This window comes from Myotis davidii, unplaced genomic scaffold (assembly GCF_000327345.1).
Source record: "Myotis davidii unplaced genomic scaffold, ASM32734v1 scaffold749, whole genome shotgun sequence".
Taxonomy (NCBI): domain Eukaryota; kingdom Metazoa; phylum Chordata; class Mammalia; order Chiroptera; family Vespertilionidae; genus Myotis; species Myotis davidii.
In genome coordinates this window covers 1,594,583-1,613,790 of record NW_006300030.1, presented here as the reverse complement: position 1 = coordinate 1,613,790, position 19,208 = coordinate 1,594,583, and the positions used below count along the sequence as shown (strand labels likewise).

Here is a 19,208-nt window from a genome sequence, read left to right as displayed (position 1 = left end):
GGCCAATTGGCTGTGAGAATCAGCTGTGTCTTTAGTTGGAGAACTTCTGTGCTGGAGACACCCCTACGGGGCAAGACTTGCTTCAGTGGGGCTTTGGTGCTGTCTGAGTCTGCCCCCTGCGTGTGTCCTTTATGAATCCGAGGAGCTGCAATCTGGATGGTCCCACTCTGACCACTGGGCACACTGGTTCCTGGATCTCTAAAGAGGTGCCAATCTAGCCTATGCCTGAGGCTACCCAGCAGGAGCTAGCTGTGAAGCAATGCAAGTTGCTGTGGGGCCTTGGGCCAGCTGCAGTTTGTTAGGTAATTTTCAGATTGCAAAGGGCCAGGCCTTTCATATGCAAAAGCCTCCGTGCATGGCCTGGGCAAGGTGGGGTCCCAGGGGATCAACAGGGCGGACAAGCAGCTATGGCTGCCCTCAGAGGCCCCGCTTCTCAGTGTCCTGGTAATCGCTGCAAGTACCTCTGAGAGAAAGCCGCCCTTGAGTTCTGACCAATGCCATACAGTTCAGTTTCTCCCGTATGAGTCTGGGTCCCCAGAGACTCACCTGGAACTGGAGCTCAGAGCTTGAGACTCCCTCCCAACTGAAAAAGACAACCGTGTCCTCAGCCACCAGCCCTCTCCACGTGCGCCTCCATACCTCTGTACTTTACTTCCTCACTGCACCTCCTCTGAGTCTCGGTATGCTTTTCTCTTTCCTTCTAGTTGTAGAATTTCCACTCAGCCAGCCTTCCTGTGGTTCTGGATGATGTCCGTTCTGTCTCTTAGTTGTATTTTTGAGGTGGTTATGCGAGGCAGCAATCTCTGGTGTTTACTTATGCCACCATTTTGGTTTCTTCAAGGTTGACTCTAGAGCAGCCAAGGGCAAACTACAGCCCGCGGGCCAGATCCGGCCCATTTGAAATGAATAAAACTATTGAAAAAAAAGACCGTACCCTTTTATGTAATGATGTTTACTTTGAATTTATATTAGTTCACACAAACACTCCATCCATGCTTTTGTTCCAGCCCTCCAGTCCAGTTTAAGAACCCATTGTGGCCCTCGAGTCAAAAAGTTTGCCCTGCGCTAGAGTATGATTTTTTAAAAATATATGAAATTACATGTGTGATCTAATTATAACTACTTAATAATAATGGCATATACATGTACAAGAAGCAGGAGGTAATATGATAACCTTGTTGATTTGTAATGGTGGAATGACAACTTTTAAAATTTATACAGGACATAAAACAATAAAGTTGTAATTTTATATTAATAACAGTCACATAATTTATTAATCTTTTCTAGTAAAAAATTGTAGCACCTGGTAACATTCAACAGTTCTCTCCATTTGTCACTGCTTTTATTAAAAATAAATAAATAAAGTCCTGGCCAGGTAGCTCAGTTGGAGTGTTGTCCCAATACACCCAGTTTTCAGGTTCGATTCCCAGTCAGGCAGCATACAAGAATCAACCACTGAATAAATGGATGAGTGGAATAACAAATCTAGTATATAGATATATAGACATATAGACATATAGACATATAGACATATAGACATATAGATATATAGATACATAGATGTATAGATATATAGATATATAAATATCTATTTCCCTCCCTTCCCCTCTCTCTCTCTAAAGTCAATAAAAAAATTAAAATAAATAAATATGCTCCCATCCATGGGGTTGCCACTTCTTTCAAGAGATTATCGTATTAGCAAAATAGTGTAAATCCTTCTACTAGATCCTCTCTGTGTCTCTTATTGTCTTTCATTCACACACACATAGTTTAGGGGGTTTTATATCATGGAGAGACCTGGAGAGTACTATGCTAAGTGAAATAAGTCAGTCAGGAAAGACAAGTATCACATGATCTCACTTATATGTGGAATCTAATGAACAAAATAAATTGACAGAGTAGATCCAGAGACATGGAAGCATGGAACAGACTGAGGATCCTCAGAGGGAATGAAGTGTGTGTGTGTGTGTGGGGGGGGGATTAAACAAAGAACTTATATGCATATATGAATAACCCATGGACACAGGCAATAGAGGGGTGAAGGCCTGGGGAGGGGAGGGGAGCAGGCAGTTGGGAGTCCATGGGGGGCAAAAAAGGGGGACATCTGTAACACTTTCAACAGTAAAGATAAATAAGAGAGAACGTATATATTGTTCTGTACCCCTTTTCTCTCATTTAACAGTCTCCAATATAGTTGCAAGTCAATGGATATAGTTCATTCTTTTTAACATATGCGCAGTAATCCTTGCAATTAGTGTGCACATATAATAAACATGTAAATTAGTATACAAACCAGAACACTACTGAGAGTGAAGGAGAGTGCTCTTGATAATTATTCTGGTAGCACAGGTAAATGGGACCCATCCCAAGCTAACTGAAACATATGACCACCCTATACAACAGAGTTACATATACCAGTTAGCACTTAAGTCATCTCCAGTTTTTGTTACTATAAACATTGCTTCAACGAGCATTCTTGTACCTATAATTCTTTGTACATGCGAGAGATATCTGTAGAATAGATTTCTAAACAGAATTACTGAGTCAAAAATAATGCATATCTTAAATTTCGATAAATTCTACCACCGGCACAAAGGCTGTATCAATTTATATTCCTTTCGATAGTATATAAAATATATTTTTCCACTTTCCTCTGTCAAAATTGAGGAGCTTTTAAATGTTTACCAAGTTAATGGGCAAAAACTGATACCAAATGGCTTTAACTTGCACTTCACTCAATATGGACAAAATCGAGTATCTTATTAACACGTGTTATTTGCCATACATTGCGTATTTTTTACTGCTTATGGCAGTTGTATAGGAGCTAACGTTGGAATGCTATCCGTCCTCCTTTCCTGAGAGCTGCCTATCATTATGGAACGATTTACAACCTTGTGGCTGAAACAATCTCGTCCTTGTTAGGTTTGATCAAGCAATTGAATCGATACCCCTCCCCCAGGAGCTGGCTTTTCAGGCCATTTCACTATGGACATTCCCTTTGCTGAGACTACATTTCACTTGCTGCGACCACATTCCATTATCTCCCCTCAGAGTATGCATAAAGAAGTCTCTGCCCAGAAAAATCCCGCCAAAAGTCCTTTAAAAACCGCTGACTCTGGTCACTGGGTGCTGGAGCCATCCAGGTTCAGCCACCTGGTGTGCAGATGATAGAATAAATTCATAATCCCTCACCATTCCTCCTTTATCAACCTAACAGTCCTGGAGGCACCTACCCTTTGCAACCCCCAGCCTTAACCATTATACCTTGCCTACTTTCCCATGCCTGTAATTCTTACTCTCCACCTAATCTTTGCCCTTCTACCCAATATGAGCAGCTGGCTTATGGGGAGAGGTAGAGCAGGTTTTTGTGGATAACTGCTGCTCTCCCATGCTGCTGGCATTATTGGAATAAATACCCGTATATGAGTCAACCCTGTTTCTGCTTAATTGGCTCAAGTGGTGACAGGCAGCCTAGACCCCCTTGGTTGTCAGGTTATAGTGGGGCCTACTGAAGTGCATCTGCCAGCCTCCTTCCCCTTTTGCTTCCCCTGTCTCCCCATCCACTTGCCCAGGACCCCCTGTGTCACCTCAGCCAGAGAACATCCCCCTCACCCCCCTTTTCCCTCCCATTCTCTTGCTCCCCTGATTCCATCCTGTGCAGTCATAGGCCAGGCTTGTGGGGCTCTGGGCAGGGGAGCTGCTCAGGTGGGCGGCCTGCAGGCTCAGAGTGGGGTGAAGGGCGCTGAGTTTCAGAAGCACTGACCTGAGCTTCCTGCAGATAACTGAAGGCAAGTGCACTCAGCCCCACAGGGAGGCTGCAGCAGAAGGCCAGCTCCTGACAGGTCTCAACTAGGCCTCCCCCAGTGGGCGTGGGGTGGGGAACTTCGCAGCACCCAGGGTCGGGGCGGGAGCTGAGCCTGAGGTGTAAGCAGCGGGGTGGTGGTGGGGATGCCGAGGTGCCTGAGTGAGGCTACGAGGCTGGCTCAGGGCCGTCTTCAGGGTCACCCTGCTTGGGCCACGTGGACTGGCAGGAGCTGCCGAGGATGCTGCTAATGGAGGCAGGCTTGTCCCTGCCTCCGCAGGGTACAGCGTGGCCTGAGGTGCCAGAAGTTGGGCCAGGAGAACTGGGCCCTGGGCAGGCGGCCCCAGGCACAGACCAATTTGGCCTTGTGTGGTTGCCTGGAGGACCTGCTTCAGCATATTCCATTGTGTATATATGTACCACATTTTCTTTACCTACTGATCCACACTTAGGTTGTTTGCATGTCTTGGCTATTGTAAACAAGGCTGCAATAAACGTGGGGGTACAGATACATTTTCCAGATAGTGCTTTCATTTCGGTTTTTTCTCTTTTTTATATACTATCCTATTTTTTATTTTTTGAGGAACCTTCATATAATTTTCCATAGTGACTATACCAATTTACATTCCCATCAACAGTGCATGAAGGTTCCTTTTCTCCACATCCTCTCTCCGTCACTTACTTCTTGTCTTTTTGAAAAAAATGTGAAGTGATAAACTCACTTCGGTTTTGATTTGCAAGTGCCTGATGATTAGTGATGCTAAGCACTGATCTATGGCCACCTGTATGTTCTCCTTGGGAAAGTGTCTGTTCCGATCTTCTGCCCATGTTTTAGTTGGGTTATTTTTCCCACTGAGATGTATGAGTTCTTTATATATTTTAGCCTGTTATCGGGTATAAGGTTTGCACATATTTTCTCACATTAGATAGATTGCTTTTTGTTTTGTTGATTGTTTTCGTTGCTGTACAGAAGCATTTTAGTTTGAAATAATCCCACTTGTTTATGTTTGCTTTTCTTGACTTTTCTTTTGATGTCATTGTTTCTTGAATATAGTTATGAGTGAACAATAGATGTTATGTTTGATTAAAAGCAGTTTCTTTTGTTCCCTTGCTCCCGTTTAAGAAGTAGGAAATTTTGCCTTTTCAAGACTGGGCATAAGTAAATGCAGCAAAACATAGAAGTGGGAATACAGATAGAATTAGCTCAATGCTTTGTAAATAACCCGATAAAGTATTATCATTATTGTTTTTGATATCCCAGAGAAAAAGCCTGATAAGGAAGACTTTTCTTTCTCTGTACAAACAGATATGTTTGGCAACATGATATTAGACAAACTAGTGGACCTCACTTCACTGTTTAGACTTCTACCTCACCATGTAGAAGGGTTTAGTTAAAGTTCTTTCCTGTCCAAAATTAAAACAAATTTTAATTCAATTAGTTTTTATTTTTGAAGTACTTTTAGAAAACAGAACGGCCCATTTGAAATGAATAAAACTAAAAAAAACAAAAACAAAAAAAACCGTACCCTTTTATGTAATGATGTTTACTTTGAATTTATATTAGTTCACACAAACACTCCATCCATGGTTTTGTTCCAGCCCTCTGGTCCAGTTTAAGAACCCATTGTGGCCCTCGAGTCAAAAAGTTTGCCCAGCCCTGTAGAGGATTTCAGCTGGCATCAGGCAGGAGGGCGTGGCCCGGGGAGGGTAGTGGTGAGGGGATAGTACTGAAGGTGGCCAGAAATGTCCTAGGATATTTCTGGGAATTCCCTAAGAACCACCCTCCACCAGAACCCCTCTCCTCCCTCATCTTGAGGAAGCATCCCTGGTTTCAGGCCTCAAAGCAAGCCCACTGAGGTATTTTCTTTCTGTTGTGGAAAGAAGGGGGCCACGTGCTAACCTGACTAGCTCAGGGAAGGCCTCTATGGCAGCCTTGCAAACTCAGAAACCTAAAGTAACCACAAAGGATGGTCTGAAATTAAAACTTTTTAATTAAAAAGCAGTTTATGGTGGGTAGTCATGTCCTAGGACAGTATTTCCCTGTCAAAGGTCAATCTTTACCTTAACTGAGTCTATTGTCTTTCTGTAGCTATAATAACAGCGTTGGAATGTCAAAATAATTTTTCTTTTTCTGAACCCCTCAAAGCACTGGCACCACTTGTTACAGAATTTACCAGGTGACCGAAAAATACACAGGAGTACTTGGAGATACTGGAAAAGGCCATTTATTTCCAGATGTACTAATACCGTGACTCAGGGGAGCCTGTTTCCAAATCCTGAGCCAACCAATATGGAGGAAGCTTTCTCTTTATACCCTTTGGTTTCTTTGTCCCCCAAATATAGATCAGACTTCCAGACCTTTCTCGGGCTTTGCAAAAAGCTCAGTGTGCTGGGATGGAGGAGGTGAGACCACACCTAAAGGACTGGCCTGGAGCCAGCACTGATAACCTCCTCTGGGAGTTGTGTACTGTTCATGGTTTATGGCCTTGGTAAAATGTATTTGGGTAACTAGGTCTTGCAAGACCAGATAATTAAGGAAGGGGCAGTGACTTGATTATAAGTTAACAAGAATTTGCATTAGGGATACTGATTAACTAGGTACAGAGTCAGGCTGCTAGCCCTTTCCCCTCCACCCCCATTTCCCCCCTCAAAAAAAAAGTCTTAGTTTCTTCATCACACTCAGCAGAGACCACATGGATTTTGATGGACCCATATGAGTCAATACTGTCAGGCCAAACCAAGTCTAAAAAAAAAAAAAACCTGGCCGAAACTGGTTTGGCTCAGTGGATAGAGCGTCGGCCTGCGGACTGAAAGGTCCCAGGTTCGATTCCGGTCAAGGGCATGTACCTGGGTTGCGGGCACATCCCCAGTGGGAGATGTGCAGGAGGCAGCTGATCGATGTCTCTCTCTCATTGATGTTTCTAACTCTCTATCCCTCTCTCTTCCTCTCTGTAAAAAATCAATAAAATATATTAAAAAAAAAACAAAAAACACCTGTGAGACTGGAGGGACACCTCTGAAAGAAGTCCATTTGCTCTGGTTACTGAGCTCTCTCCTTTGTGTAACTGCACGTGTTCATTGGTTTACACACGGACCTCTTAGAGTGCAGATGCCTTACGTGAATTGTCATCACAAAATATTGGCTGTAACTTTTCAAGTTAACTGGAATTATTTTTACCAAATTGGGTCATTAACTTTCTGTGTCCACATCATTGATACAATTGTTCATTAAAGTTATTCAGCTGACAAATAAGTAACCTTCCCAGCTCTGCTGTTTACACCTGTTTATTTTATTTTCTCAACTGGAAACATCTGTGGCTGAGGGGGCCTGCATTTTCTTCCGGGTATCATTTAAAGGAACTGATGGATGAGCAAGGTCTAGATAGAATACCATGCTGAAGTATTTCAAACCTGTTCTGAAGTAAGCCAGGAGGGTGTTTGGCATTGCAAACCTGAAAATGATAATTATGCACATTAAATGAGAATTGGGCTTCTAGTTACAGGTACGGTTTTATCTATGAGACCTAACCACTGCAGAACTACTGAAACCTCTGTAGTCATTGGTGAATCCTTCATCCAAGCAACAATTTGGTTTAGACTTTTAGCAAGCATCCATAGTTTGCTATTGATATTGCGATATGCCAAAGAAAGTGAAGTATATGATAAACCCTTCTAGGGATCAGATTGATAGCTGCCATCTCCAGCATCATGGGTATGTCTTGTTATACATGTCTTAAGAGGTAAAGGGTGGAAATGGACATCTTTAGAGAGAAAGAACCTAAGATTATAATTTAAAACAATTCTGTTAATAGGAAAAGAGAGAGTGTTCATAAATGGAATAACAATAATGATTTTTAAAATTATTTTCAAACCTTTCTTTCAACCAGCCTTTATAGTCATCACCTCCAAGTAGGAAAATTAACCTCTTCATTTTTACTTCTGTCTCTTTAACCATATTAAGAAGGGAAATTGCCAACACATACAGAAGAAGAACAAAACGTTTGAGATGATTTATACATGTATCAAATCGACCCCTGAATTATAAAAAAATTAAATATAGAATCCAATTTACATAACACACTATGTGTTTTTTTGTTTTGTTTTTTATTGATTTCAGAGAGGAAGGGAGGAGAGGGAGATAGAAACATCAATGATGAGAGAATCACTGATCGACCAATTTACATAACACATGTTCATTTCTGGAGTATTTATTGAGTACCTGCTATATGTATGTATGATACTTCCAAGATATTGAGGGAAATAGAAGGAAAAAAGTTTCTTGCCAAACTAAAAATGGAAACCTAATTGAGAAACAAGACACATGAAACAGTTTCATAACTGCCTCCTAAGGTAACTTAACCTAAGTTTTCACTATTTATACACTTATTCATTTATTAATTTGATCATTTGTGATTCAACAAATAGATAATAATACCTGCTATGTAGAGAAGACAGAGGTGAGCAATGGGGGGTTGGGAAACAGACAGTGAATCGGATACCTTCTTTACCATCCTTTGCTTTTCTTGCCTTTCCAGAATCCCTCTGGAGATCAAATTAGAGTTTTCTCACTTCTTGGAGGGACAAAGGGGGAAAGTGATTGGCTTGATGAGAGAGGAGAACAAGCCAGAGCCAGGACTTAGGGCTTCTGTTTCACATTAATGACTGTAACACTCTGCTCCTGTGTTTGCCAAGGCCTGGTGCTTTAAGAGTTATTTTCCTATTGATACCCAGTAAGTTTGACCAAAACGGAAAATCATCACAGAGAACCAGTAGAGCCCTTCCATCTACGCAAAAGGACCTGCTTTTAGCACTCTGTGGGGGGATCTGCCTGAACTGGGATCTAAACAAGTTACCGAAGGGCCACTAGGAGCCAGGCTTCTTCAGAGGATCAAGACTGATTTTGCGGCTGCCTCCAGCTCACTGAAAAGGGCCCAGTGCCTACACTGATCCAGTGAAAATGCATTGATTTCTTTAACATTTTTCCCCTAAGAAAATCAAATGGTCTGAATAAATATGAGTGCCATAAACTTGTGCAAGATTTCAATTTTCAAGTGTAATCAACAGGCAGATTGGAACAGAATGAGCTAGATATTTCACGTTGGGTTCATGCACGAGGAAATTTGATTTCGGAAAGGAAGATAGAGATATCTGAATTAGCTCTGTCTCTAAAATCTATAACAAACTTGTTTAGACCATGAGTACGGCTTGATAGTTAATTATTTAAAAAATCAGAAATAGGGCAAACTGAGAATGAGAAGAAGTGCTTGGTTATGGAAGAGGGACAGTAACCTCTGTGAGCCGATGCAGAGCTTTCCCTGGACACCTGTTCGTGACTGTCTTCTTCAATGTCCTGTGGAGTTTGACAGCGGAAACCCCGGTCCAGGGGATCCTTCCCTTTCCCCTCACACCTCCACGCGGAAATGACAGTGGGACAGGCCCTCTGGCCTTTGGATATGATGTGGACCCTCAGGAATGCTGTTCAGTGAGGGTAGGGCAGAGACAAATTTATGTCACATTTTGGATTAGGCTGGACCCTCAAAAGTGCTTCATTCAGGGGGTAAAATAGGAATAATCAATTCTTGACTATTAAAGTCTCAATTATCTGGCCACTTTATTCTCGCCATTGCTCTCTAACTTTATTTTAATTGTTTCCTAATTATAAAAGTTATAAATGCTTATTACAGAAAATTTTGGTAATCTAGAAAAAAAGGAAAAATAAATTACTGATACCATACCATGATCATACCACCCAGAGTGAACTATCTAATTAATAAAAATATTCACTACATTTCTCTTTAATCATTTTTCTACATATATATTTGTCTGAATAATCATACATAGATATGATTACATTGTAATTTTATCAGATAACATTGAATGCTTATGGTGTTACAGATAATATTTTGAGTACTTTAGACATATTAATTTATGTAACTCTCATATTCTGTAAAGTTGGTATTATTATTATGCCCATTTTACAGATGTGAAGATTGAGTGTTAGGCAGTCAGTGAGTCTATACTGGTCATCAAACCCCAGCAGCTGGCTCTACTACATAAGGTCCAAATTACCATGCTGATGTTTCTCTTGGAAAATTTCATTTTAATGAGATGAAATGAATATAGTCTATTTAACATAGCCATTTCCTTATTTTTATACACTTATTAGTTGTAGATTTTATTATTATAGAGTGATGATTTAGTTAACATCTTTGACCAGACAGCTTTTTACCCTTTCAGATGGTTTCTTGTTAGTACAATTCCTAGATCAAAGGTATGAGTAGTATTAATGTTGTTGATATATACTGGGTTACCTAACTATTTTCCCACCAGATAGTATGAAATCCTATCCTTTCTTAGGTGGCAGACAGGAGACAAACAAGTCTAATCACAGCCAGTTGACTTTACATAAATAACTGAAGTTAATTAGGTGACACACAGAGGTAAACAAAATTTTGTCTTTTTTTGCAGTAAGATTTCTGAAGTTCTTGTGCGTTCTTCTCCTTGTTGCTGTAGCTCACTGTGAATAAGCTGTCACTGACCATCCCCATTCTCACCTATAGTACATGAACCCCATAATCCATGAGTTGCTTGGGGTACAAGAACACAAAAGTGCATTTATGAAGAGAGTCACTAGCACTTAGATTTTTCAAAGGTGACCCCCAAAAAAGTCAAGAGCCACTACTATAGAATATGACAACATATCCTTAAATATATAATTAGTTATCCTATATAATAAAGGGGCAATATGCAAATTGGCTGAATGGTGGAATGACTGGAATGCCTGTGGCCCCTCGCCCCGGCTGGCCCCACCCCTGAGAGGGCATACCCACCCCAATCAGGGGCAGGACCAGCCAGCCCTGCCCACAGCCCCTTACCCCAGCCAGCCCACCCCTGATGACCCCCATCGAGGCAGGCTGGCTGGACCCCACCAATGCATGAATTCGTGCACCGAGCCTCTAGTGTTATAATAAAGCTGACAAATATCAAATGCTTATAAAGACAAAGGTAAGTGCCTTGGGCAAAATCAATGAAGGTCTTCTTTCTTTGAGTTGCCATCATGGTAGAAAAGCCCATAGTAAGGCTTTTGGATGAAACTCTGCCTCCCCTCCTTCCCTGCCAAGGTTCAAAGAGCAACCATTAGAAATTACCATAACAATGCAATCTGTGTAGAGCAAGCATGTCAAACTCAAGGCCCATGGGCCACATGTGGCCACAATGAATATTTTTGTGGCCCAGTCAATATAATGGTATGTAAGAAACATCAGCCCTTTGTATTCAGTATGTCTCTATTGAAATGAACCTATGTTTCTATGGAAATTATGAAATTTGTTTTTTTGGTGCCCACATAAACTTAAGCCTTGTTTATTTGGCCCGTGTTAGCCTTTGAGTTTAACGTGCTTGGTGTAGGGTGTCACAAAGAAGTGGAGAAGTAAATAAGTTATTTTGTAAGCTGCAAAAATAAGTTAAAGTTCTGGAGACTTATGAGAGGAAGGGTATATCACATGAGCAAGATTTGGGCTGCTCTCTCTGTGCCAATGGTGCTGTTTAAGGAATTTTGTTTATTGAGATGACAGCAGGATGTTCCTCACCATCTATATACAGTGGGGCCTTGACTTACGAGTTTAATTTGTTCCGGGACGGACCTCATAACTCAAATCACTCGTATGTCAAATCAAAAAGTGAACGAGTGAGACATGTGATGCTGGGCTGATGTTGTGGCGTTCACTGTGATGTTTGTTGCGCCAACTAGCGGTGGGGTATCTGACGCTGGCTCATAACCCGAATTTTAGCTCGCAACTCAAAGCAAAACATCGGCCAAGAGATGGCTCATATCTCGAAAAACTCGTTAGTCAGGACACTCAAAAGTCAAGGCCCCACTGTATATAAAAGGCTAATATGCAAAGTGTCCCCTTGGGAGTTCAACTGGGAGACCAGGAGTTTGATCACTTGCTATGACATGCACTGACCACCAGGGGTCAGCACAGAATGAAAGAAGGCCCCAGCTGGCAGCCAGAAGGCCCTGATTGGCCCAGATCACGGGCCAGGCCTATGGACCCTACTTGTGCATGAATTTCATGCACCAAGCCTCTAGTTTTAATATAATTGAGAGAGTCTTCCTGGTGGTAATTTGAGAATTACTAGAAATGGGGCCAGGGGCTAGGAGTCAGACAGATGTGCGTTGAGACCCCACAGCCACCACTTGTGGCCTTAGGCCGGTTCCATCCCCCTGAGCCTTGTGTCCTGACTGTAGTGTAGTGTTCCTTCCTCCTGGGCTTCTCGGGAATCAAATGGCACAGTCTGGTCCACAGTCAATATTCAATGCAAGTTCTCTTCATGCCTGCTGCCCTTTTTCCATAGACTCTGAGACACTAATGGGGATGAAAAGTGCTCTGAAAGCAGGTAAGTCATATGAAATAAACATTAATACTGCCAAGGTATTAATTCACATCGCTCTCGATGGATGTGAATTGTACTAGTATGTTTGCTCCTTCAGGTCATGATGCTGACCAGAATCACCCCATCCCCGGGATCGCCATGGTGAACTGCTTGACCACCGCTGCTGGCTGTCAGCTGGTTGCCAGCTGTAACATTGGCGTGGCCAGTGAGAAATCCTCATTTGCCCCTCCAGGTGTGAACACTGGGCTCTTCTGCTCCACCCCAGGAGTGGCCTTGGAGAGAGCAGTGCTGAGAATGGTAATCTGACCCCCTGCAACCTCCTCTCTAGTTGTAACTCTCACATGCACTGGAGGATTGGTTCCAGAATTCACTTGAATCAGTACATTTTGCATGAAGAATAACTGCAGCTGTTCATCTTCAACACCTGACATTCTGGAAGGTTCCATGTTAAGAACCTATTCTCTCTTAACATAAACAAACTTTTAAAATCAAGGCTTATCATTGAGTCCTAAAAACTTAAACATTATATCATACTGGCCAAATTTTAAATTCATTTTTGAGAAGAAAGAGAGAAAATGTGGCAAAAACAGAACTTCAGTTCCCAGGAAACCCAATACTTAGAACCATGTTGCATAATTGTCCAGCATGAGAAATTAAGGGGCAGGACATTGTAAAATCAAAGTAACTGTTTCCTCCCACAGAAAGTTCTGGCAGTGCCAAACCCACTCAGAAGTCGGGAGAGGATCTCCAGTGTCCCACTCAGATCCCTGCTGTGTTCCTCCTGTCCTGATCCCAGGAGGCCTCTGAATCACTAGTTAGGGCTAGTGTTCTTGTTTTGAAGTCTTCAGAGTTTTTTCTAGTTGTAACACTTGTCCCTGCACATGGGACTACTTGGAGCTACTTGGAGGCATGAGACAGAGATATGATTTCAGGTCAGTATTAATGAGCTGAAATTGTCGTACCGATCATGGGAATTTAATGTAGTAAAGAGCCTTTTGGCACTCAAGGCCTTTGCCAGGTTTCTGGACTGCAGATCTTACCTGGGTGACCCCTTTAGGAGGAAAACTGGGGACTCACAAAAATCTAAACCTGAATGAAACACACCTACCTGTTGTCATTACTTGATTGCACCCACAGGAACACATTCATACACAGGCCCAGTGACTGTGTGTGCATGTTGGGCCCGTGTCCCCATGCACATCCACAGGAAAGCAAGCATGTGCTTTTGCAAACTGGCCTAATTGGAAAGCTTGGCCTTTTTCATGCAGGCTAAGGCCACACATGTGGGTCACCAGTACTCTGCTGGTCTCCATGGGAAACTGCTCAGCTGTGCCAGAGATAAAGGTCTACTGGGAGCAGAAATGATGGCATGAGGCCCTGGTGTTCAAGCCAAACTGAGCCTGGGCATTAATAATTTTCCACATTTGCAAAGTGTTTCTCTCCTCTGGCATGAGTTAAATAATGCATCTTCATTGCACCATATAAACAACCTGCCTGGTGCAGCTGCTCCCTTCGCCATCAGAAATGTGGAGCCAATGCCTCATTGAGTGGCACCCCGTCCCTCCCCCCATACAGCACATGAAGATTCGAACCCCCTCATCCTTAACCAGTCATTTCTCTGTGGTAGGAAGACTTGCTGCCACTGTTTACCCATGGTTACTTGTGTATGTGTAGAATCTGATTTCTCGGTTGTCTAATTAGAACAGAGTAGAACTTCCATGCTGGAAGGAGTGTTAAGGCATTGCCACTCAGCTGGTGTGCAGTTCATTGGAGCTGGTGTGCAGTTCATTGGAGAAATGCAGGTCTCAGGCCCGCCCAGATCGACTACATCAAAACCTGCACTCTAACGGTGACTCGTGTGGCCGTCAGAGGTACCTTAGTGCCTTTGAGAACATGCTCAGCATCCTAATTCACTCCTCAGGTTGCCCAGCCAATTAAATAAGCCCCGTGATCCTGTCATTTTCATTCCTCTCTGAGTCCTCCAGCATCCCAGCCCCTCCTCTGCCACCAGCTGGTTCTTGTCATCAGTGACTGGAGGGGATTGGAAGACAGCTCTGCTTTCAGGGGCCATGATCACAGCATTAAAGATTCATACATGTTTATAGCTGGAATAAGCATGTGAATAACAGCCACTGCACTTAGTGGGTGCCTACTGAGTACCCCGCACTGTAGTATAAACTGTACACATAATTTCTCTAGTCCTGACAATTCTGTAGGAGGATGGTGGTCTCATTCCTGTTTTTCAGATAAGGAAACAGATTTAAATGGGTTAAATTGTTCCTAAAGGCAAGGGTGGGGGACCTTTTTTTCTACAGACAGCCATAATGATATTTATAAATATCATTCATGGGCCATACAAACTTATCAGCTTAAAAATTAGCCTGCTGCATTTGGTCAAACATTTAATTAACTCACCCCTAATGCCTTGGCAGGGTCAGACCAAATGATTTCACAGGCCTTCCCAGTATATGGCCCATGGGCCACATGTTCCCCAACCCCTGCCTTAAGGTCTTGTGGTTAGTAAGGGACATCCAGACACAGCTCCACTTCCTGGGGGGTGAGCCTTGGCCTCCAGACCTTTCTGGGGTATTTTTTAATGCAAATAGCCCAGGGGGAGGAAGTATTAAAACACCAATTTGTTAAGGAGACCAAAGAGGTGCCCCCTAAAATGAACAAGAGTCGATTAGGGAAAAGGAGGTATTTTCTTCTCTCTCACCTGAAGTTTCAGGAGCTCACTAAATAGAAACTGAAGCAGTAAGTAAAGGTTGTTGCTGGCATGCTATAAAATAAACAGGTTTTCTATTCCTTAAGGAATGCCACTCCATTACCTAATCTGCCTGGACAAAGTCCCCATAAATCAACATGGTGCTAAACAGTATTACCCCACTAGGCAGGTGAGGAAACTGAGGCCCAGAAAGAGGCATAAACTAGGGGGCAATTAGGAAGTCGAAGGTAGGCCAGGAGTTCTGTCCTGGGCTCTGGCCCTGACACTACAGTCAAAACTTCTTTCCTGAGCAGCTTTAATCCCATTAAGACCTCCTTGGTCTTCTGGATGGAGAGAGAGGCTGATAGCAGGGTCCCTCCCTGTCCTTGCTCCTGGAAAGATCGATCTGTTCCTGAGAACTGGGCCCAGGTTGTCAGGAAGTCAAGACACCAACCATCTCAGCAGAGTGAAAGGAGCGGTGGGAGTCGGTGGCAGGGGTCAGAGAGCGCCTTAATAGCCACCCATATCTCCTCCCCCAGAAATGCTTTTCACTGAGGAGCCCATTTCTGCTCAGAAGGCCTTGCTCCATGGGCTCCTCAGCAGAGTAGTCCCAGAAGAGCAGCTGGAGGAAGAGACCATGAGACTCAAGGAGGAGAAAGATCGGCTCCTTGAGCCGTCCTGTGGGGTCGTTGGGGTCTTTGGACAAGGCCGCCTTCTACAAGCAAGTGCGCCAGACCTTAGAAGGGCCAACCACCTCACCCCCCAGGCCACGGTGAACAACGTGGCCCTGCAAGATGGGCAGGAGGTAATCAAGGCCTTCAACTGAGCCAGCCATATTAGAGTATGGAGGGTGCGTGGGCTCAGTGAGCAGCGTTCAGGATGCGGCCCCCGCCCCCCGCCTCCCATCTGATCTCCAGCTACCACTGCTGCCTCATGACGGGAATAGCAGGCAGACTGCTTCTGTACCATTAGTCAGGTCCCTTGCAGGGGCCATATTCAAAGCCATGGTTCCATGGGGAAAGGATGAAATGGGAAGTCAAAGGAAATGCTAATTTAAGAGAAGTGAGCACCTATGCTGGGCCAGCTGCGGTAGTGAGCCTGGAATCTGATACACTTCTTCCAGGACCTGAAGTGTGGGATCACCTGACATGGGAGGAGGTGATGATAAAATGAGGCATGAAAGAAGGTGCCAAACTGCTCTGCTAGCAGAAATGTCCTCTACAGTGGAGGTAGATCTGGTTGCTCCAGACACGTGAACTGTTTCCAATCTCCATGAGACAGTCTCCGCACTGAACATGCTCTTGGTTCTATTAAGAAATAATCATGCCTATGGCTTTGGAATAATCTTATGTGGCTTTAAAAGATGAAGTATTTAGACAGACTGGTAATTTTATCTTCTAACCAGACTGTAAGCTGTCTGAGGGAAAAAATCAACTAATTCTTTCTTTGTATGCCCATACTGTAGACATAGAATAGGTGCCTGATGTTTCTGTAGCGAATGTCCTGGCCATGGGAGCTACTGTGAAACCAGAACCCTGGGCTACACCTGAGGATAAAAATATGAGGAGAGGAGGGAGGATGCAGAACACAGGTCCTACCTACTAAAACTCCCCTGTTCCGGACACGCTTCCAAACTCTGCGCAGCTCCTGGTGAGAATCCACAGGAGCATCAGGCAGTTGAGTCCCAGGCTGAGCAAGGGCTCGGCTTAGGAATTAACCATCTTATTTCCTGGCTTCTGGTTCAGTATGGCTCAAGAAATGTTCTGAATCTCCTGTCCTCAAGATTGCCCAACTTATCTTACCTAAGAGTAGAATGTGGCCCTAAAAGTGGGTAGTCCACAGCCAGAGACAGAAGCATGTGGCTCTAACCAGTGGTTCTCACTCGGGGCAAGCATTTCTTGGTATGATGACCCCTAGTGTTTTCACAAGTTTCTGTTAAGATTGGCATGTTTGGGGGGTGGCGGGGAAGGAGGCTGTTTTGCCAGTTTAGAAAGCTAAAAAAGAGTGTTTTCTTGGAAAGGAGGAGCCTGTTTTAAGAGTGCCCCTCCTAAGCGGAAAGATCATTAGACCTACCATGTGTGGGCCATCTGACATGTGCTACATTCTCCTTCAGTCCTCACCACACCCGGGGAGCAGCGCTTACAGAGATCTCCAGCTCACATTTGAGTAGCTGAGGCCCACTTGGCCCCAGGTCAAACAGCTGACACTGAGGACAATGAGGGTTCCAAACTCCATCTGTTTGGTAAAGCCATGGATGCTTTCTCCTGGCCACTCATGGGGAGGCCAGCCCGAAGAAGTGACTTTCCTGCTCCATGGCAGCTCTCCAGCCAAAGTAACAGACCAGTGCTCCTTGCTACAGAACTCTGCGGGTGTGCAGGGGACATCGGATTTGGATTATTGGCAGACCACTATGGAGTTTTTCTGTAAAGCGAATAAAGAGCTGCTGCAGTTCTAAAGTAGGCCGTGAAGGATGGAGCTGCCAGGGGCTGCTCAGAACAGTGCTCAGTGCGGTCCCTACTGCACCTCTCTCCGGGAGCGGGCTGTGGCAGTCACTGTTTGGCAGTGCCAGATCCCACAGCGTAGAGGAGAAGCTGTTATAGATTCTCTGGGCTTTGGAGAAAGTAACAAAGCCTCTCACACATTTGGCAAGTGAAATGAAAAGTTCACTCTCCAGTGTCTGCGTGAGCCAGACGATTCCCTCAGACCCTGAAATCCTGGGCCTCTGGGCTGCCTTCCCAGCCTGTGAGCTGATGTCCCTCGGGGACTAGTATAAATCCTAATAGTCTCTGTGCATAAAATAATCCAGAACAAAAGTCTGCTACCCACCCTCTGATGTCATATAATTCACCCCAAGGCTAATATAAATTTTGGGTTAATCACCTATCTGCTTCCTTTCACTGGGACATTGAATGAAAATTTTCTGCTAACCACATGTGGTGATTGCCTCTGGAAAGAATAGTATATTCATCTTTCCCTGGGCCATTTTATTTCTCAGGGAGCTTTGCTGAGCTCAGCCCAGCAGACATCACCCCAGCAGTGCAGAAGCTAGAAAGTCAGTGAAAATAGGTGTTCCCTCCTGCTCACCTGGGGAAGACACCATTCTGAAGGCTGGGCTGAGCCCTAGAGAATATAAACATATGGAGCAAGTGGTTGATTAACTTTACAGGAGAGAACTTGGTGATCTAAGAGCCAGAGCTCCTGCAGGCAGCCCAGTGCGGTAGCTCTTCCTGTTCCCCTGCTATCCGGGAGTTCAGAGAAGTGAAGGCATTTGCCGTGGTGGAGCCAGCATGTGGGCTTGGCCCTGTATGGTTCTGAAGCCCGTGCTCCTAACTACCACACCGGATTCCTCCCAGCGTGACTACCACAATGTGACTACCACACCGGATTCCTCCCAGCGTGACTACCACAATGTGACTACCTCCCAGCATGACTACCACAATGTGACTACCACACCGGATTCCTCCCAGCGTGACTACCACAATGTGACTACCACACCGGATTCCTCCCGACGACCTGGAGAGAAAGACTGCAGTGCTCAAGGGAAACCAGTCTGAAATGGCACGGCCAAGGCAACAGTTTTGCTTACCACAGAGGATTCGGAAAAGCGCAAAGTGGAACACAAAGAGCGTGAGTCCCAGGTTTGCCGTCAACTAGCTGTGTCACTGTGTGCAGGTGATGTAACCCTTTCCAGCGCTCAGTTTCCCGGTCACAAAAATGGCACCACTGGACACTTTTCCTCTTGGTCCTGACATCCCGGGCTCTGCAATACTGGGCTTGGAAACCTGCTGTGAAGCTTGAATCAGGAAGCTTTTGTTAGCAGAAAGTGCTCTTTTATGAATGCGAAGATGAGCGTGTTATTTTTACATTGAAAACACCTGATTACATTTGAGAATGAGAAATCCATGACAGACACTCAGCGGTTTTCAGGCCAAACCTTCTGATGGGAAAGCCATCCCCAGGCAGCTCTCTACCAAAATGGGCCGTTACCTTCCCTTGTCCGGGTGCATCACCCAGCCAGTCCCCTCCTCGCTCCTTCCTCTGAGCACCCGCTGCGCTAGAGCTTTTCCAAAGTGTGGCCCGTGGAAGGTCTGGACTGTCCAAGCACTGCTGAATCATAGATTCTGGTTTGGGGGACCCCAAAATAGGCATTTAAAAAAGAGATTTCCAAGGGAGCCTGCCGCGCACTAAAATGCGCGAACTCCTGCACCGGGGCGGCTGGGACATATCTCTCTGGCAGTGTTTACATTGGAGCCCCGGGCTTTTGTGATGAATTGTGGGCAGTTGTGTGGCCTGAGGAGACTTGAC

General features: G+C 44.4%; 1 protein-coding gene and 1 long non-coding RNA gene across 2 annotated transcripts; one reads left to right on the top strand and one right to left on the bottom strand.

The window, feature by feature from the left end:
- Nucleotides 1-753: 753 nt before the first annotated feature.
- Nucleotides 754-6,551, bottom strand: LOC107185048. The gene is made up of 3 exons (XR_001515957.1): nucleotides 6,541-6,551; nucleotides 6,251-6,255; nucleotides 754-834 (listed from the first exon to the last, which is right to left on the bottom strand). It is a non-coding gene; the product is annotated as an uncharacterized LOC107185048 (long non-coding RNA).
- Nucleotides 6,552-6,911: 360 nt separating this feature from the next.
- Nucleotides 6,912-15,729, top strand: ECHDC3 (enoyl-CoA hydratase domain containing 3). The gene is given in 8 exon segments (XM_015572047.1): nucleotides 6,912-6,988; nucleotides 7,126-7,189; nucleotides 7,191-7,236; nucleotides 9,286-9,290; nucleotides 12,314-12,484; nucleotides 15,421-15,552; nucleotides 15,554-15,629; nucleotides 15,632-15,729. Coding segments are annotated over 8 exon segments (669 nt in total).
- Nucleotides 15,730-19,208: the final 3,479 nt, after the last annotated feature.